At 43.7% G+C, this 21,783-nt stretch overlaps 1 protein-coding gene across 1 annotated transcript in view; it reads left to right on the forward strand.

Moving 5' to 3' along the window:
- The window catches only part of FMR1 (FMRP translational regulator 1), a 49,086-nt gene that overhangs the window by 11,783 nt on the left and 15,520 nt on the right, over positions 1-21,783 (forward strand). Inside the window, exons 2-7 of the mRNA XM_044305587.1 lie at positions 6,403-6,455; positions 8,428-8,521; positions 8,651-8,683; positions 17,981-18,052; positions 18,204-18,352; positions 21,017-21,110. Coding sequence (XP_044161522.1) covers positions 6,403-6,455; positions 8,428-8,521; positions 8,651-8,683; positions 17,981-18,052; positions 18,204-18,352; positions 21,017-21,110 — 495 coding nt within the window. The remainder of the gene's footprint in view (positions 1-6,402; positions 6,456-8,427; positions 8,522-8,650; positions 8,684-17,980; positions 18,053-18,203; positions 18,353-21,016; positions 21,111-21,783) is intronic.

Below are 21,783 nucleotides of genomic sequence, written 5' to 3' on the forward strand. Positions count from 1 at the left end.
GGAAAGCATGCTCCGATGCTCAAGTCAGGGGGGCAGAAAATGGAGATATGCGACAACCCTTTAATATAGGGATCTTTTGTCTTAGTTCAATTTATTTATTAAATTATGGTATACTGGTATTTTGTGTGTGTGTGTGTGTGTGTGTGTATATATAATATAATTTTGTCTAAGCTTTTATTGGTGGAGGGTAAAAAAGGGTATGGCACTTCTACCGGATTTAAGACATCCCGGTAAGGGGTTGGCTATCCGCCCCTGAAAGCGAAACCCGGGTCGGGCAGGAGGACGATTAGTGTCTCAACAACTTTGATATGATTTTACAAAGAATTTGTGAGTACAATAAACCACTTTTAGTAGACCTGAGTTATCAGTACTTCACTATCGGTGCGCCCTCTTGATATTCCACAGGAGTGAATAAGAGGAGTTTACACCTGGAAGTTTGGTGTTTTCCCCTATGTCCAGGGATGTGAATGGTTTTATGCTGGAAGGAAGGTTTTTTTTCAGTGAAGAAACGGCAGCACGGTCCAACACAGAAACGCACGGATTGACTTTTGTGAACTTGACCCACTTCACATTTGGACCTGCAGTGCTAACAATACAGGCAACGTATTGGAGTTAAACTTTTATTAAATTGATTTTTCAAACACTATATAGACGTCAGCTGCCTTCTAATGAGGGCCTTGCTTTTGGCCGTAAGGTGCTCCAAGCTGTTGTCCCGCCCTAGATTACTCTCACCTAATCTCCAGAGGTGCTGTCATAGGCGAAGAGGAAAAATTAGATTACACCTACCGATAACCGTTTTTCTTTGAGCCGTTTAATTCCTTTAATAAATAAAAAATAATTAGTTTTTTCACAAGACCAGTATTAATAAGCCTGGTTTTAATAAGGTTGCTCCTTTTGACAGATGCTCTTTTTTAAAAGGGTTATGTTATCTCAGACTTTGATGACATAACATTAGAATATGCCATCAAAGTCAGGTAATTGCGAGTCCCAACTCTGAGACTCACACCTATCACCAGAATGGGCCCCAAAAGTGAAGGAGAGCACACTGTCATCTCCACTCATTTTTGGGAAGTCCCAAAAAAATGATTTGTAGAGCACATGGCACATGCGCGGCCACCCCTCCCTTCACTTCTATGGGACTGCTGGAGATAGGCAAGGGTGCTCGGCTATTTTCACCAGTCTCATGGAAATAAATAAAGGGTGGCCCAGCATGCTTGGCCGCTTTCTGCTCAGTTCAGGTGTCCCGTTCTAGAGAGAGGTTCAGAGGTGGGACCTACACCTATCTGACATTGGTGGCATATCCTAACTATCAGGTTCTGGACCAGATTTTGTGCCCACCCCATCAGGCGTAGGATGAAGGCTGTAATTGACAGCCATCCCCCCACAGGTTGAGGTCAGGGTCTACTCAGATCCCTTCTATTTAATCCGTTAAAGGGGTTGGCCGGTTTCTTACATTGGTGACCTATCCTCAGGATAGAAAGCAGCGCTCCATCTGCTCCTCCCCACTGAAATGAATGGGACAGAAGAGCTGTAATTAGACCTGCCCTCCGCTGTGATGTCGATGGCAAGCAGGTAAACTGTGAAGAGAAGGCAGCCTGAGCGCGAGCTCTGCTTTCACTTCATACAGCTGATTGGCGGGGGTGCCGGGAGTCGGACCACAGCTGAACTGATATTGATGACCTCTTCTGAGGATAGGTCATTAATATAAGAAAAGTGGACAACCTTTTAAATACTGTCCATATTAACGCCCCAAAAAGTTAAATGCTCGGAGATTACCATATGTACCCCAAAAGGTTTCTATTAATTAATTCATCTTGGCCCGCAAAAAAAGGCTCTTAAATGTATATACATGTAAAAAAAAAATATATAGATCTGAACGTTGTGAGGCACAAGTTTTATTGTGCCCTAACCTGTAGTAATGCCTCACATACAGCAGACTGATATCCTTCTGTATTCCAACCTCCAGGGGTGGATGGCATAGACACTTATAGCTATCAATACCGTGTGTCAGTGTCTAAGAATCCAAACTAAGTATAGTATGTCGTGAAGACTGTTCCTGTGAAATATGGGGCTCATTCGATGCATGTAATTGTTTGATCTAACTAGAATATTCTCTTAGAGGAGCGTATACTGGGGAAGGTGTCAAGGACTGAGTTAAGACCACCCTCCGGAAGGCAGCTTTTCAATAAGTAATAAGAAATATCTACTCTAATAATATAATATGAACGTAAATGAAATGACCTGATGAGCTGCTTGGCGACCCCTTATCTATCACATGCTGCCCTCAGATAGGACAGCATATGAGCCCAATAGCATTTCCACTAACTTCAGCCATAAATGCGTTCAAGTCCTTGAACTGTCCTCTGTCAAGTTAGAAGGAATTCCATTCAGGTTTAGTATGTGTGTGCTGGAAAGCTCAGTGGCAGCAAATCCGGTCAGACCTGGTAACACGGTGATCGCTGCCTGTCTAGGAAGCTGTACTATTTATAAGTCAACGTAGGTGATGACCCCTGTGAGGTTGGAACCGGTAGCCATATTGCTTGTCCTGCAACTATCGCAAACTCCTGAATAGAGTTTTTATAAGTAACATCGCACTGACAAAGTTACTTATAACTAACTGGTTATCAAACCACATGCAGGTTGTAGGTGTTCTTATGGAATAAATAATACCTAGTAAGGCTTCTTTCACATGTCAATGAATCATGGACATCTGTGGTGACATCAGGACATAAGGATCTCTCGCGTATATGATCGTCTGTGGATCCTTGAAAACCAGGAATGCTATCTGTGTTTGGTCTGTGGTTTTCATGGACCATTGGTAGGAAATGTTCTGGAAACAAATTTTCAGCCTTGCAATTTCCGTGGAATACAGATGATACACCGAAGGCAAAAAATGGATACGGACCAAACGCAGATTCTTCATGTTCATCTTCATGGATGAACCATTGAACATCTTGTCATAGATGTCATCAACGTGTGAATGAGGTCTAACGGTAGCACTCTTAAATAAGACGTTTCTCGTGAAAATTTCAGTTCTTGACTCTGCAAATGTAATATCCATTGTCTTTGTTTTTTTTGTGGGAAAAGTCTAAAAACAACCAAGCTTGCTGTTCCTGATGGGTCTTATTGTATCTATTAGGTGTATTTAGTACTTTGAGTGCACAAGGGTATTCCTCTGTGAGGTCTGATGAACTCATGAACAGTTTACTGTCACCTGTATTTTGCTTGTGACACTACAGTTCACTAAGGCTACTTATACATTTACAATGAAAATTTTTGAGGGTACGTCCACACGGCGCGTATAAGCTGTGCTTTTTCCCAGTGGAGTCATTGGCAGATTTCCACTGCATGTTTTACCCTTTGCCACACATAGTGGAAACAATGGAGGAAACCATACTTGCCTGTTTCCCACTACTGCGTTCTGGCTTTTTTGCTCCCCCTTGGTCGCTGCAGGTCACTTGAACGACCTGTCGCTCTATCAGAGCGGGACCCACATTCTTGTAATCGTCAGCGGTCCCATTGTTCGGACCCCCAGCGGTCAGCTAGTTATCCCCTATCCTGTGGATAACTGGTACCTTAAAAAACATGGCAAAGCCCCTTTAATCTTGCTTTCTCGATTTTACTATCTGGCTTGGACCAGTTGTCTGATTATTAAGTTGTACCACACCTACATGGATAGGATCTTGGCGATTTTGCTCAGGATCCACTGGATTGCCAGTTAATTACCTCAACTTTTAGATGCATTAAAGGAGTACAATTTTGATGATCAATCCTGCCAATCCCCCAGTGATCTTCCAAGGACAGTGACATCATGTTCATCAGTCTCATGATCTATGTGCATCTTAGGCTGAGTTTACATCAGCGTTCAGCCTTTCTGTTCTTGTGCTCCTTTATAGGATCAGGAGAACGGAAAGGACAGTTTCAGCACATAATTGAGCTAAACGGAACCTATGGGCCCCATAGCCTATAATGGGGTCCGTTGGGTTTCCGCTCAGATGAAGATTTTTGAAGCAGAGACAAAAGTCGTGTATGCAGGACTTGTGTCTCTGCTTCAAAAATCTTCCTCTGAGAGGAAACCTAACAGAGCCCATTATAGTCTATTGGGCCCCTAGGCTCCGTTCAACTCAGTTTTGTGCCAAATCCGTCCTTGTTCCTATAACTGAGCAGGGGTACGGAAAAGCTGAATGCCGATGCGAACTCAGCCTTAGTACCATTTAAGTAAATAGGACTTGGCTGTAGTACCAAGCATAGCCACTATAATATTGTGGTGAAACCAACCTCGCCACTGGGTTTTGGAGAGGCCTGTTTACCAGCCTCTTGCCTCAGGATTACGGCCCTTTAAGATACTTTTACTAACTTTTAAACCCCTGAACCTATTCAAGTGAATTTTGGATAGGTTTCTCCCCAAGTTATACTGGTTAAATTGATATAAGTTATATGTATGTACAATGTAAACTCACAAAGTTGTAACAATTTATAAGAAGTGTAACTTTTCAGCGTAGGAGATAGTTGAGTAGATACAGAAATTGACTCAATTATCTCCTAGACAGAGGGGAGGAATATGCTGGGTATGTTTCTATTGTCCCATTGTGTCCGATTGGTTGCTGTACTTACATTGTATGTGTTGTAATATATTGATTGGTTATATTTCAAAACCCTGTGGGCAGTACTATGTTTGTGGATTGTGAATAAAAGAGGCTGTACGTGCAAGTACAGTCAGAGGCTGCTTTTATACCTTCATGAAGTTTTGGCTCATGTTTGGGGAATGCGATAACTACACTCTTGGGGATTGCTATATCACAATACTCCCCTGAGTATAAGCTCTTGTAAGAGCTTGTTCATGGTTCCTGCTCTCTGGATGTAGGAGAGGTTCACCCACTGGAAGCTGAAGCCCGGTCTTGGGTCCAGCGTGGGTGGAGGACTGTGAGACCCCAACCAAGCTGCGGCAGTTCGTGGGGTCTGCAGTGCGTACGGTGTCAGGTGGAGTGCTTGGAGTCCTCGGAAAGCACTAGGAGCATCTATCGACGGAGGTACCCGGTCCGGGTGCCAGGCGTTCCGTTACAAATATGTCTGGTGCTGTGCTTGGTATACTGTGAGGAGGCCACAGTGCTCAATGGGAGCGCCTTGGTTTCTTCAAACAGCTGATCGGTGTGTGTCCTGGGAGTCAGCTGAGCGGGCAGGCTCTCCACAGTTTCCGTAACGCCCTACACTGTTTGCATTACTCCTATTCAGTACTATGGTAGTTAAGGAAACAGTCAAGCTCCTGCCCACTCAGCTGTTTCTGTAAGCCTAGGCATCTGGAGCTGTTGCTGAGTCCCATCTCGTCGTGGAAATGCTGAGACGGGACAACCCCGTTAACGGAACAAGCTGCAAAGGACATTAGAAATAATGAGGATTGCAGCCGTGTCAAAACTATCCACCCTTGTGCAATCAAAGTACTAAGTGCAGAATAAGAAAGGAAATATAACAAAGAGTGAAAATGACACAGAAGCTCCCAACCTATATAGCTTCCAGTAAAAACCACGTAAATCAGAGGTGGCACTTATCGCTAAATGGGTTATCCAGCAGGCAAAGGGCTCAGAGTAGGTTAAAAATGAAATGAAACAATATTCACCTCTCTGATCCCCTACTGCTCCCATTCCGACACATAAAGGGGTATTCTGGTTGGATGAAGAGATCCCCTATCCAACTATTAGATTGGTGAGGGTCCTGTCACTGATCATTAGAATGGGGGCCCTGTACCCCCTACAGCCCCCCTTAAAAGAACGGAGCGGCGGATCGCACATGCGCATGGCTCTGCATTCATTTCTATGGGAGTTCTGGAGGTGGCAGAGTACAGCGCTCCACTATCTCCGGAATTCCCATGGGAACCGGCCCCACTGTTGTTTTTAGGCGGGCTGCCGGGGTTAGAGGGCCCCTATTGTTATTTGTGGGAGTCTTGGTGGTAGAACCCTCACCGATCTAATAGTTATCCCCTATCCTGTGAATAGCTGATTACTTTACCCAACTGGAATACCCCTTTGACAGTCCCCACAGATGCAGCCGAGCTAAACTTTATGGTTAATGTGTTAAGTCAAAAATGGCATAAAAACTCAACGTATTTCAATGGCCCTTGTCACAAGATGGCACAAGATAACTGTCAGAGTTATCAGAGTCAATTTTAGCTCGGCTACATCTGTACTTTAATGTGCAAAAAACACTATTTTTCCTGTTTGTTTCACAGCACAATTTTAGTAGCTTCTTATGTATAACGTGTGAGACTTGTCAGACGTGTTTAATTCTCCTTATGTCATGTGCACATTTTCCATTCATCTTATTAGGAGGTTCTGTCTCTGTAGATCAGGCTTCCACAATGGCGTTCAGTGTATATTTCTCCTCACCAGGTTCTGTCTCCTCTTTCAGGCATTTGTGAAGGACGTACATGAGGATTCCATCACTGTTACTTTCGAAAATAAGTAAGTTCACGGTAACTGCGCCCCCACTGCATGTCATACAGTACACAAGCCCATCCCGCCAGTGTTACCCTCCATATTACTGACCTGAAATGAAAGGAAGAAAACTAAGTAGAATCTAAACGTTTCTTGTGGATTTGAAGCCGTTATTATATTTGCAGTTAAAAATGGTGACGTAAATGCCTGGAATATTCTTCTGTTCACATCTGTGTTGAACTTTCCACTATTTTGTTCCATCAGGAACAGAAAAATGGGAAAAGTATCAGTTTGAATTTCTATTTGCTTGTATGTTTTGCTCAGTTAATCTTTGCTCCATTAGGTTTCTATTTTTGACAGAAGAAAAAGTTCTGTCTGCGGGACATTTCTTTCCGCCAAAAATAACGGATGCATAATGGAAAGGAGCTTACTGTTTTTCATAACGTCAATGATTCATGTATAGAAACAAGGGGGGGGGGGGGGGGTCATTTATTAAGACCGGCGTTTTAGACGCCCATCTTAATAAGCCCCTGCGCTGGAGGTTGACCGCCGAAGTTCTGAACAGGCGCCGGTCTCTACATCACTTTGGCGTATCCAGCGCCGGTCTAAAGACAGATTCCTTGCTGGCATAGATTTAGACAATTTCTACACCTAAAACAGATTGCGCCAGAAGTACGCCTAATATAGGCATGTTTCTGATCCTAAATTACCCCCCGCCCCCCCCCCCAAGGTTTTTCTGTTATTCAGTTCATTTCATACCTTCTGGGGGAGCAGGTAAACACTAAAAAGGATGCAGCGCCCGTAACCAGTCCCCTTCAAACATCTGATCTGTGGGGATGCCAGGTGTTGGACACCGCCGATCTAAAATTGATGACCTATCCTGAGGATAGGTGATCAATATCCTGACAGTGCACAACCCCTTTATGTATCTCAATCAGAAGAGGTTCTGCAGCAGCTGGGTTTTGTGCTGTCTTCCAGCTTCAGGAGTTGTCTGCAGCATTACTTTGCTTTTTGTTAGAATGCTGTTATGTACATAACTGGTTTGAGGTAGAATAGAGCTGTGTATTTTATATATTAAAGGGGTTATCCAGGAATTTATATTGATGACCTATGCTTTTGATAGGTCATCGTTTTCAGATTGGGGATTGTCGGACACCTGGTGTCCCCGCCAATTATTGGACACATGGCCTAGTTGCAGCTGAGGCTGAGCTGCAATACCAAGCTCACCCACTATACTGTGTACGGCACTGTTCTTTCAAATCTGCCGGCAGTGGGGTGCACTCGCCAGACCTCTGGTGAGCACGGCAGCTCTCTTGATCAGCGGGTGTGCCAGGATTCGGACCTCTGCCAATGTGATAATAATGACCTACGCTGTGGATAGGTTATCATTAGGGATGAGCAAATCTCAGGATAAATGATATTCTCCACGAAGCCTAATTTCCTTGTGCTTCCAGTAGCGAATCGATTTAACCTGAAACAAAACAAAAAAAATAATAATACCTACCTGCTCCAGTTGCTCGTGACGAACCACCCGCCTCCATCTTGCTTGAAGATCACGTCCGAAATCCCTGCGCTGTGACGTCATCCAGGGATGCGCGAGATTTCCCGCCAGACCATAGAGCAAGATGGCGGCGGCCGGCCCATCGTGAGCAAATGGATCGGGTATTTATTTATTTATTTTTTTACATTTTACAGTCTTATGTATATCAGATGCCGCAATCATGTATGAACACGACATCTGAGGGGTACAATGACGGGGAGCGCGCCATCGCCGCTCCCTTTCTTTGCACTTATTACTTACAAAGAACTCATTCGTCATGAAGCTGATTTTACCCAAAAAAATTCAACAAATTTGGTGAGGCAGCCGAGTTGAATTTTAGAAAACTTCGGTCATCTCTAGTCATCATTATCAATTCTTGGATAATCCCTTATTGCTTGCTGTAATGGTCAGCTGTCTTGCACATTACAAAGGACAATTGTGATGGACTTCTATTTGCAGCTGGCAGCCAGAGCGACAGATCCCATTTCACGATGTAAGGTTTCCGCCGCCTTCGGGTTCCAGTAAGGACATAAACGAGAGTGATGAAGTTGAGGTAAGTGGAGCCTCCATTGAGGTAGCTGGATGTACGTAGCATCTTTAACATCTTCATCCCTGTGCTGTTCTACCATGTCCTTCCAGTAACAGATAATAAACTGTTCTTTTCTCCACTTATTCTTTTTAGTTTTTGAGGGTGAAAGGCGAAGATGATTTCATGGTAGGTTGTGAGGAATGCCAGTTTACTAAACCAAGACTATTCTTTCTCCGCAGACAAGCCACCTGCCCCGTATTACACTTTTATATTGTGTTTTTGCTGTGTGTACGCGCTGTGTTGTGATCTTGTTTGGGCTGGAGAACATGCTTGAAATTCATCATTTGGGAAGCAGAAGCAATGTCTGTCTTCATAGGTCAGAGTACATGGGTAGGGGTTCAAGGGTTCTATTGTATATTTAAAGGCTATGGGCACTTTTGCTGTGGAAAAAAAAATATATAATATATTATATATATTTTGTGAGGATTTACTCTGGTAGGCAGGGTAAGTGGACACAGTACAGAGGCAAAACAAGTTCGTAAATCAAAATGTCAGTGTTTACTCACACAAAATGCAAAAGAAAAACAACTTATTACAGTCTTTGTGTTAATTCACTCAATGAAAAGTCCATAGAACAGATATGTCACCTTTCTAGCCGTTTTATCCCCGGCAGTCCACAGCAGGCTTTAGGGGGTCTGTTTCCCAGTGTGCAGCCCTCATGCGGCTCTCAGCCCTTCAGCTCAGCACCATGCTTCAGATCCCAATACAGAGACCCGGCTACTGAGCCCAGCTGCCTATTTAAAGGACAGCCAGGTGCTGCCAAAACCTGTACCGGCACTTAAACTCTGGTCTGGTATTTGATCTCATCTAGCTGGTTGGGAGGAAAACACCTGCCTTCCCAAACAAAACCCCTTGCCATGTCACATACACCCCCCCCCCCCCTTTGTTCAACCCTGAGGGGGTGAACACACGCCAGACAGTGTACCCGGGACAGGGCATCCGCGTTTCTCTGTAACTGGCCTGCCCTGTTTTCTACTGTAAACTGTAAAGTTTTGCAAGGACAAGAACCATCTGGTGACCCGAGCATTCCTCTCTTTGGCCTGGCTCATCCACTTAAGAGGGTAGTGGTCAGTCACCAGACGGAACTTTCTCCCCAACAGATAATAGCTGAGAGACTCGAGTGCACACTTGATGGCCAGGCACTCTCTCTCCACTATACTGTACCGGGTCTTGGCTGGAGTGAGCTTACGGCTGAGGAAGACAACGGAATGCTCCTCCCCGCTGACTTCCTGAGACAGTTCCGCGCCGAGGCCTACTTCAGAGGCATCGGTCTGTACTATAAACTCCCTTTTGAAGTCGGGCGTCACCAAAATTGGGGACCCACACAGGGCCGACTTCAAAGCGGAGAAAGCCTCTTCCACCTGGTCATTCCAGCGGACCATCACGGACTTCCGTCCCTTCAAGAGCCCTGTCAATGGAGCTGCTAAAGTGGCAAAATGGGAAACGAACCTCATAATAGCCCACCATTCCCAGGAATGACTTTTCTTGCCTAGAGGTGACAGGTCGGGGCCAATTCCTTATGACCTCTATTTTGTTTACTTGGGGTTTGATGACTCTGCGCCCAATGACATACCCCAGGTATTTGGTCTCCTCTAACCCTATCGCACATTTTTTGGGGTTAGCTGTTAGACCAGCCTTTCGAAGGGAGGCGTACCGCCGATGTGGACAAAGCACAATGTCTATAAGACGTTGAAAAGTGGCAGGGGCGCCGTGCAGACCAAAGGGTAACACCTTATATTCGTACAGCCCCTCTGGTGTAATGAAGGCAGTTTTCTCTTTGGCATCCTCCGTCAAGGGTACCTGCCAGTACCCTTTGGTGAGGTCCAAAACAGAAAAAAAGTGGGCTTGGCCTAACCTTTCAATATGCTCATCCACCCGAAGCATGGGATATGACGAAACGTCCCGTCCGGCTTGGGTATTGACTATAGGACTGGCCCACTCACTTTTAGACTCCTCGATGACGTCTAGCCGTAGCGTGAGCTGCACTTCCTCCGAGATGGCTTGTCGCTGAGCCTCGGGTACCCGGTATGGCTTTAACTGGACTTTTGCCTGAGGTTCAGTGACAATGTCATGCTTGTGGAACTGGGGGGTGTTTGAGAACATATCGGTGTTCCGACTAACGAACTCCCTGGTCTCCTGAGCCTGTTAAGAGGAGAGGCTGTCACCAATTTTTACTGTGGCAACCGCTTCCCTTGCATCAGACATAGGAGCCGGAACCTCTTCCCCTAGAAAACCCGTCTGCAGGTCATCTTTAGTACAGGTCTCCCTATCTTTCCAAGGTTTGAGTAAATTAACATGGTAAACCTGCTCCGGATTCTGCCGCCCTGGCTGGTGTACCGTGTAATTTACCTCTCCAACTTTCTCGAGTACCTCGTAGGGCCCCTGCCATCTAGCCAGGAACTTACTGTCCACGGTCGGTACCAGAACCAAAACCCGATCACCCGGGTTAAAGATCCGGACCCGAGCCTGCTGATTATAGATCCGACTCTGGGCTCGCTGAGGGGCCTTCGTATGCTTCCCTGACAAGAGGCAAAACGATCTCTATCAGCTGTTGCATCTTGGTAGCGTACTCCAGGACACTTGTCGGAATATTTATGCTGTCTCCGATTGACAGTCTATATTATTTATATGAATAAATTAAAATCTGTAATGAAGGAGATTCTAATTTATTATCATAAATATCAAGCTAAAACAAGCTCGTGATCTGCGTTGAATTGAAGACAAAACCCAGTTACAGACAAAATATATATGTAATTTATTAATACAATTTATAGTGCAAAAATAATATATAATAAAATTGGTGATAATAAAATTCAATCAATGATATGCAAAATAGTGAGAAAGTCAAAAATAATTGAGAATATATATATATATATATATATATACACACAATTATGCCTTCTTATAATGATACCCCTCAATTATATTTAAAATCAATTTAATACTTGATTTCTCTCAGCCGACAAATGTCTGATTAAACCCAAATCTGGTTCATCTTTTATCTATACGTATATATTATCAATCATACTGGTCTAGAACTGAATTCAATTCCTTGGAGATAATACCGTATTTTCACCAGTATATTATCAATCTCCCTGTATTGGATTAATTTTCAGAATGATACTGCAGGTACACCCCAATTTTATTCCAAAACAGATACTATACACAAGGTACGGTTAATTGAATATATATAGATATGTATTATATTAATTAATTATCCTATAAAATATAGGTAAGGTTATACTATACCAAAATGTCAGCTAGCAGAAATCAGTTTCAATGGTTCTAAGATGGCTGCCTCCAATGACTGAAAAGGTGGTCAGGGCTGGATTTGGTCTTTTCCCTTGATGATCGTCCCTTCAGGATGGTCTTTCTGAAGATGGTCTTTTGAAGATGGTCTTTTGAAGATGGTCAGAGAGAGCTAGAGCTAGAGAGCTCTAGAGATCGATCCCTTCTGTCAGCCCATACCATCTTTTTATCCTATCTTAGAAAGGGCTTGGCCAAGTTTTATCATTTAACTAGTGACCTCACTTTATAATCCATAGAACCTCCCTAAATCTTTGTTACCCTAACACTAGATGGCACTAGTACTCCATACAAAAGTCGAAGCACTCACTTCTTTTTTTATTCATTCACTAGAAATAAATTTTATCTAAGGTTTCAGACAAAACCTTGAGGAGATCTTGAATAGACAATGGCTTTTGTATTTAGTCAAACAAGGTGTTTGACTAAATTAATCATTAAATCTTTTGAACAGACCTAATTAAATCAAGATACACATGACCATTCTTAAGTCATTGTTTTGGGGAAAAGACAGGGTTTGTTTATGATCACCTGTGTCCACATTTCTCCATTCAAGAAAACCTCAAGGAAAGAAATAATTAACTTGTGTGTTACACTGAGAGAGATTCTAAAAATGACAGAGGAATTTGTACCTCGTTTCTAATCTTAAAACTGAATATAGCTATAAGGACCATACTCTTATATATACTATATATTCAGCACACATATTAAAATTGATGATATAAAATCAATCTACTCATACATTGATTAATATAAAAACCACAAATAAAGATTAGAGTCTTTCTATTCACTGAAAATCATCAAAACTCAGCACATTTCTAATACATTGTCTTATCTAGGCAATTACTTTTCATTAGACCTTGGGACATCTCCTTCTCACAAAAACAGACTTGGGTAAACACTTTGGTACATATCGTAAACCTTAGGTTAGCAATTTCAGAGTAAAAAAAAAAAATCCTGAACTCACCCTGCACTTTTAAAATAAGACAAAATGGTTGTCCCTTAGGCTCATGTCTATACATCTCATATAGGCCTTAATACGTATGGACCTTATTTATACCCAATAGTTCTGACACACTTTTATGCGGAGTGGGTTGCTGTTCCCACGCCTCTTTACCCACGTCCAACAGACCACGAGGGTGTCTGCCATAAAGCAATTCGAAGGGTGAGAACCCAGTAGAAGCCTTACCCCTTTCTCATGGGTATCGGTCACTCTCGTACCAGGCCACAGTGCCGGGAAGCCCGGGAATTCTCTCCCTATTATAAGTTTGTAGTGTAGATTGGTGGCGACAGCCACCTCGTGGGTCCACCTGCTGGCAACCGTGAATAGAGACACCATAGCACTGGGGTAGTCTTTTAAGTCTCCATGAATACACATGCCCCCGTCTTTCCGGCCAGTATACTCAGTGGACCGTACCAGGGGAGCCCTTACCAGGGTCACCAGACTCCCTAAATCCAACAGAGCCTCCGCTGGAGTGTCTCCCACCTCCACCTGGCACAGGTGATTCAGTGTCTCCGGTGCACACAGCTTCCTAGCATATAACGACTGACGGAAGTCATAGTTTGTGTCCATGAGTTCCACCTGGCCGATCCATTGCTGGAGAGGGGGTGGCAAATCCCTCCAGAACATATCAGCCAACAGATGGTCCAGCATAGCAGTGGGGGTCAGCACGTCAGGCTGTAGCCACTTATGCAAGAGGTTAAGTAAGTTATAATACTGGGGTCTTACGGCTCAGCCGGCTTAAACCCCCACTGATGCACTCGCTGGGCCCGGACCAACACATTCACTCCCAGTCTTGCCAGAATCTCACCCTTGACTTTCTGGTAGTCAGCCGCTTGATCGTCCAGCAAGTCGAAATAAACACGCTGGTAATCGGATGTCAGAAAAGGAGCGACGACCTCAGCCCACTGATCTCTGGGTAGATTCTCCCTTGTGGCCACCTTCTCGTACAAAGCCAGGTAGGTTTCAACATAATCTGATGGTGTCATCTTGGGGATTGCCACACGGTCGGCTTTCCGGACATCATGGACACTCTGGGACGCTCCTGCCGTCTGTAAAGCCATCACGTGTAACAGCAGCTGGTTTGTTTCTTACTGGTGTTGGTTAGCCTCCACAAGACCTTTTCATTACAGCCTCCATTTTGTCACGTGACATAGGTTTAAATTTAGCTGGTTTAATCCAGGACATCCAGCCGTAGCCGAAAACAAAAATATTTTGGCGTTTATGCCAGCCTGACTGCGTGTGCCCGCTCCAAGCCACCAATTGTAAGGATTTGCTTTGGTAGGCAGGGTAAGCGGGCGCAGTACAGAGGCAAAACAAGTTCGTAAATCAAAATGTTAGTCTTTTTTTTCACACAAAAGGCAAAAGAAAAACGACTTATTACAGTCTTCGTGTTAATTCACACAATGAAAAGTCCATAGAACAGACAGGTCACCTTTCTAGCCGTTTTATCCCCGGCAGTCCACAGCAGGCTTTAGGGGTCTGTTTCCCAGTGTGCAGCCCTCATGCGGCTCTGAACCCTCCAGCACAGCACCATGCTTCAGATCCCAAGACAGAGACTCAGGGACAGATTTATCATGACTCTGACAGCTCACTCCACTTTCACATATGGCTAAAGTCAGTTTTAGCCAAGTCAGATTTATTATCGGCCCTCTAGAGATTCATTTACAAAGGAAAACACGCCCACTTTCAGAAAACTGGCGAGCATAGTGCAGAGCAGAATTTGTGCGCAGTTTTAGCGTTTGCGAATTTTTTGGGGACTTTTTCACTCCATTATTCTGACCTGAGCTAATGATAAATCTGGCCCTCAGATTCTGAGCCCAGCTGCCTATTTAAATGACAGCCAGGTGCTATCAAAACACTTAGGCTAGGTCTACACGACGACATTTGTCGCGCGACAGATAGGGGCGCAACAGTTGTTGAATGGATTTTCTGCGACTGTCGCGTCGCAGTCGCAGCATGTACGCATGTTGCAGTGCGACACCATAGACTGCCATTATAAAAATTGTCGCGCGACATTGGTGCAACAAAATGTCGCGCGACAAATGTCGTCGTGTAGACCTAGCCTTAAACTCCAGTCCGGTATTTGATCTCACCTGGCTGGAAATCAGCCCAGCCGCCCATGTTGGGAGGAAAATACCTGCCTTGCCAAACAAAACAAAACCCCTTGCTATGTCACTATATAAATATATGAAGTACTAGTTGCCTTGATTAAAAAAATATAATTGCACCAAGTTTCAGTCTGCAGTTTTCATTCCTTCATTCATACATTTTCAGACCTGGTGTTCAGTTTGCAGATTGCACCTAGCTTCAGACATTTCTCCAATGAATACATTCTGGATCTCGTGACAGTCTAGCAAACCCCTTGACAGACTGCAAGTCACATCACAACCACCGGGTGGCCACACATAGACAACCATATAGGATTTAAACCTCAGCATATAACATGACCTGCAATGTGGATTTTATATTTGTAGCTTGTCAGATTATTATAGGTATCTGCAGTGGGTATCGCACTTTACAGTACAAGGGGGACATATGCCCCAAATCCATAGCCTTCGGCTACGAAATCTGCTGTGGATTTTCCACATGTAGCCATACCCTAAGAGCCTTTTTATTTTTTTCTTATTAAAGAAAAGGGTAAAAAATCATTTTGCTAATTTTGATAAAGCTTTCTGCTTTACTACTGTTATTTGCTGCCCTGTGTATATTCCGTATTTTTTGGACTATAAGAAGCAAGGGAAAAGTAGCAGTGCGTCTTATAGTCAAAATGCTAATGATCGCTTCCATTATGGCTACTCTCCCTTGTCTTCTTCCGGGACCCACTGTGCACTGTGTTCGACTGCGTACAGCGTCAGGGCGTAGGCGCGCACTATGACCTGGCGCTGTGCGATGTCGGGTCACAGTGCAGTACGAGCCAGGGAGTGGCAGTACCATCTGGAGCAAGCAAGGGGTATGATCTGAGGCTGATGGGGGGGCCAATCTGATATTAATGACCTATTCTGATGAAAGGCCATCAATATTTATTCCCATGTAACCCCTTTACATGTATACTACATATCCATCTGTCAGCTCCTCCTGCTCTGTAATGTGCTGCCTGCTGATTGCACTGCATTTCATTGTGAGAAATACTCCATAAAGCAAAGACATGCCTTACTGTATAGCATTTGGAGCAGTGCCCTAGTATTTAGAGAGGACCTCTCACCTCTCCTGACATGTCGGTTTTAATAACTACTTGCATTCCCCATGCAATAATGGGCCTGGAGCATCTTTTTCCATGTTGTACCATACTCCTGCTAGATGTTTATTAATGCAGTAAAAACGGTGTTACCAGTTGGGGCATGTCCCTGCACTGATTGGATAGTGTCAGCCTGTGCAGGGACACACCCTTATCTGGTAACAGTTTTCAATGTATTAATAAAACTTCTAGTAGGAGTAACAGAGCTACGGTACAACACAGAGTCATAAGAATAGATGATCCAGCAGTTTCATTTCATGTGAAATACAATGATTTACTAAAACCGAAATCTCCGCAGTGGGGACGGGTCCTCCTTAAATAAATGTCCAATATAGTGACAATAACCAGCACCTGAATCTTAGTAATCCAGATTTCCCATAGGAACCAATCAGAGCTTATCTTTTCAAAGTGCTCTGGAAATATTAAAGTGACACTGTGATTGGTTTACCAGTTTTTTCTGTTATGGGCAGTTGAGGTAGGTGGGTATGTGTACCTTGTATGGCGTAGGTCAGGGCTTGATGCTCTTTGTATGCTGCGTGGTGTTTGTTGTGTGCACCCCGAGGCTAGGGCTGACCACACCGGACAGTCAGCCAGACATTGCAGCCTTGTAATGCTTTGTTTCTATACATCACAACATAATGAATCTGACTGGGGTCGAGCTATGACTCTCGAGTTGACGCCACCCAACAGTCGTCAGAGGTCCGGCAGGTTTAATTTCACTTTCATTAGTTGCAGTGCTACACTGTGCTCTTTGGCCGTGCAGGTGACATGTGACCAAAGTGAACATTTAGTCCTGGCCTAAAAGTCCTTTTTTTTCCTTCAATATCTGCCATCAGGACAGAGTTGGGACTCCATACACATTAGATGGTGTGTTGGTTTTGATTTGGTGGTTTCTGCTGACCTATGCGAGAATGAGATTCCTTGTCCCCCGAGCGGGCACACTGCTGCTCCAGTCAGTCTCTAGGGGACTATTCAAGGTAGCTGAATACTGCGTACAACCATCCAGTCCCATAGACTTTGGTTGGAGCAGCAGTGCACATTCTTGACTGTCGCTGCCTTCAAACATAGGCTATGGGACCAGTGTTCTCATGATTGTTAGGGGTTCCAGCAGTCAGACCCCCTCCAAATATTATATATTTATCTCCTTACGGAGAGCGCCTGAGGAGGCTTATAGGCCATACATGCTCTTTAGGAATTCTGGGAAGAGGGTATGCAAATGAACTATTAACAAGCTCTGCCTCTGATGCCACCAGATGTAAGGTAGCTATCCTGTAAGTCCAAGGTCGACCCTTTTAAATAGGCTTTGAGACATGACTTGGTTAATAAATAAGCCTCATCTGCAGACAGCTGTTTTTGGGTCAGTGCAGAGCAGAGAGTACTGGCTTAACTGGCTGAGAGGCCTAGGTCAGGATTTGGGGGGGTACTATCTCGCTTTAGATCTGTGGCATCAGAGGCAGAGCTTTCTAAGAGCTCATTTGTATACCTTTTTCCCCTCCGAACAGAAGTGTATCAACTATCCTGTGGATAGGTGGTGGGAGTCACTCTTGGTGCTGCTCTGCTGTTCCGCCGATAAATATTGAAGTTGTGGTGGTGGTTTAGATGCAGACATTCAAGTGATGGGTTCACTTTAACAGTAGAGCTTGGGAGTTTTTTTCAGTTTGATCTTGTGTTGTACATAATGGAGGCTCTGATTGTTACTTTACATATCTTTTTGTGGAAAAGTACAGAATATTTGATCCTTTGTTTCCACAAAGACTACAGAGTAGACTCTCAGACAAAGAGTCAAGAGTCTACACTTGAGATGTGATGTGTTGACCAAATTTCATATAATTCTCCCTTTTTAAAGCAATGGTCTTTAATGTGACTTCAATGTGTTTTCCAGGTTTATTCCAGAGCAAATGAGAAAGAGCCATGCTGCTGGTGGCTTGCTAAAGTTAGAATGATAAAGGGTGAGGTAGGAATATGTCTACAATTTATTTTTTTGGTCCTATTTTGTTGTGATTGAAAACGGGGGCGTTTCGCTCCACTGGGCGGAAAATTCTGGCCAAAAGGAGTCATGATTTTAATGTCAAGTGACTTACATGATTGTTTCTCTTCCTGCCTAGTTTTACGTAATAGAATATGCGGCTTGTGATGCCACCTATAATGAGATTGTCACCATAGAAAGACTGCGCTCTGTAAACCCCAACAAGCCGGCGACGAAAAACTCCTTCCACAAAGTGAAGCTGGACGTTCCTGAAGATTTGCGGCAAATGTGAGTTTACTACAAATAAAGCAGAATTATTCAACTGACTGCCTGTAGAAAATAGTATTCATTTTACATTTACCTATTAGAATTGTTTCCCACCGCAGAACGTGCCGCTGCATTATGCCACACCGATCTATGGGTGTCCGACTGCTGGCACTCCTTAACCATTACTAAGGCAAAAGCCCTTTCTCTGCATTCCCAAAATTATTAGGCGCTGCAGCTGCTCTGTTGTAGGGATTATGGGGTTCCCAGCAATCAAAACGTCACTGATCAGTAACTGATGCCATGTCCTAGCAATCCTATCGATTAATTTAATGGGACCCTACGGAGAGCTGGGTTCTGCTGACCCACCTAGTGATTCGGTCGCAGCTTCCAGGAGAAGAAAGAAAAGAGAATTGGTTACACATGTGCACGATTTTCTGGATTTATTTCTATGTGGCTTTTCCATGCGGATTTTGTTGCATTTAAGCACCAAATCTGCATGTGTTGCACGCAGATTTTGTCACCAATTTTTGGTGAGGATTTGGGTCAACACAAAAGGTTGACATGCTGCAGATTTCAGAATCCACACTGTAGGTCAATTTCTGCACAGAAAATGTCCACACCTTGTAAATGAGATTTTGAAAATGTCATGTATTTTGCCGGTACTGTATTACACACCATGGGCATGTGGACTATGGGGGCTTGGAAACAGAGAGCGCAACTGCTTTACTGCTTCCATGGCTCCCACTGAAGTGAATGTCACGTGGATGACCACCTCCCCATCCAATCACCACCTGGATGCGGTGACCACCTCAACAGGCAGGTCGAGCCTCTACAAGCTCTAGAGGTGGGTCCCGCGTCTGAGATGGATCTGCCATAAATGTCCTAGATGGTCTAACCCCTTTAACAGCCTACCTATTTTGGGCCTTAAAGACATTTTTTTTTTTTATCCTTGTATTGCAAGAGCCATAACTTTTTAAAATTTCCGACAATGTACCAGTATGAGGGATTGTTTTTTGTGGGCTGAGTTATATTTTTAAATGGCACCATTTTGGAGTACCGGTATACATAATTTTTATAATTTTTTCTCAAGGCTGTGAGAGGGCCTTTTAGGGTTGATATTTTCATTGCACAATTTTGGAGTACATAAGACTTCTTGATCTCTTTTCATTCCATCTTTGGGGTGGGAAGATACCTGAAAAACAGCAGTTCTGGCATTGTTCTTGTTCACCATGTACCGGTAGGTTAAATAACGTGACAATTTTAATAGTTCAGGATGTTGCTGAAAAAGCGAGATCAGCTATGTGTTTTTAAATTTTCACATATTTATTTGTTAATATTTTTTTTTTCTTATTTTTTTTCTTACTTTAATACTTTTAACTTTTTGCTTTTTATTTGTTTAAAGTTCTAATAGTGTACTTGAACACTAGGGGACTTGATCACTTCTAGAATACACTGAAATATTTCTGTATTGCAGCCTATTAGACACTGCCTCTTGCCGTGTCTAATAGACATATGTGCACGGCAGACCTGGGGGCCTTTCTTACGTCCCTGGCTGCCATAACAACAAACATTGGCACTTTGTGATCATGTTGCGGAGGGCTATGGCTTGACAGAGGGAGCCCCCTCCCTTAAATGCCGTGGTCGCTATTGACTGCAGCATCTAAAGGGTTAAACTGCCAGGATCAGAGTTATTGCCTATCCGGGCAGGAGCAGTGCTGTTTATTACAGCCCTGCTCCTGCCGCTGATCTTGTGGGTGTATTCGCAGCACCCACGGTGCCAGGAAGTAAAAAATGCACATTGGCAAGCGGGATCTAACATCCTACTGTAACATACATTTTTAGTTGTCTAGGTCACAGGTTAGTGGTTGGAGAACCCTCTAAGGAAATAGAAATATGTAAAGTCACATAAAATGAGGAGGGAATCTGAACTGGCTGTGAGTTCTAAATAAGGAACAATTGCTCCTTGGGCTGAATCTATTCTACACGATTGGTGTAAGACCACACAGTACGGTTGTGTAGAGGTTGCGCTACAGTCCATTATTGCGGATCCGTAATAGCCGCATTGGGCTCTAGTTAAACTAATTAGAACCGCACTGTTTAGTCGGTCTGTATTGTTATTGGCGGCATAGTATTGCGGGTGCAGCGCTGCCGTTAACAATACAGTCAGACTAAGCAGTGCATTCCGAATTAGTTTAGTTAGTGCCCGCTGTGACTTTTACGACCACGCGGTACTAAATTGTGGCACGGTCTTGTTCTGGTGTGATCATACCCTTACCAAATTGTCTAGGACATGGTTATCTGGTGTACTTTTTTTTATCAAGCTAGTTTGTATGTGATGCTCTTAATTATGTAACTAAATACTTTACATTCCCATGGCCAAACTGGCGCGTGTAGTATCTTGGAAAGTTCGTGGTACGTTTTTAGTCAAGTGCAGCCGAAGCAATGAATTAAAGTATAACAGCTGTTTGGTTTACGTCATGGATGTACGCCTAAAAAGTGTTAGGTGCCACACTTGTATGAGGTATTTTTCTTTAGACGCTGACTGCTCTTGTGAGTGCCATGGCGGTGTCTTGGTGGTTGTTTGTCTATATGCAATGCCCCTGTTAGTCAGTCGTAGTAACCATTCACCTAGCACAATGTCTGGAGATACCATTTGGCATTTTATTATGTTTTTCCTGATTTTAGGTGCTCAAAAGAATCTGCTCACAAAGACTTCAAAAAGGCAGTCGGGGCGTTTTCTGTAACATATGATTCAGAAAATGGCCAGCTCGTCATCTTGGTAAGCATCGCAGTTATCCTTCAAAAAATATACTTTTCATTTTAGAATTGTGACTTCCTCTTATTTCGGTGATTCTGTTTTGGGGAATTTATAGGTCCGTATGTAACACTTGAGTAAAATCGAAGTTTTCTATACTAGAATACCACTTTAATGTATATATTGGTAAACGTTCCTAGGAACTGCACACTTTATGACGAAAATATGCATTAAGTTAATCATGCAGGCACATCAACTCTGACTGCCACTCTGATGACACGCTGATCTGAGCCATTTAACTTATTAGATGTTGTAACCGGTGCTGAGTATGGCAGCAAAGGAGGATGATCAAGGGGGATAGGGGCTCCTTTTGTTTCTGTCAGTGGCAGTATTGTAATATCGGGGGCTGGCTGTTTTATACTGGTAGCCCAGGGAATAATTATGGCTGCGAGAATATAAAACCAGCTGCACTGTGGGTTGAAGTATTAGTGAAGACTTTATCTAAGGTCCCAAAATGTAGAACCAAAGAAGGAGGTGAAAGATGATCCATTTATTCAAGTATCGCCACCTTCTAACTCACAGGACCCTTTCTCAAGCAAGTGTAATAGTGCCATACAGAGTATGAAGGCCGTGTGATGATCTCTATCAATAAAAATCCATCGTTCATTAATGTGTCAAAGGTGTGGAGGAGAAACAG

The sequence above is a fragment of the Bufo gargarizans genome, chromosome 9 (assembly GCF_014858855.1).
Source record: "Bufo gargarizans isolate SCDJY-AF-19 chromosome 9, ASM1485885v1, whole genome shotgun sequence".
In the NCBI taxonomy this organism is placed as follows: Eukaryota; Metazoa; Chordata; class Amphibia; order Anura; family Bufonidae; genus Bufo; species Bufo gargarizans.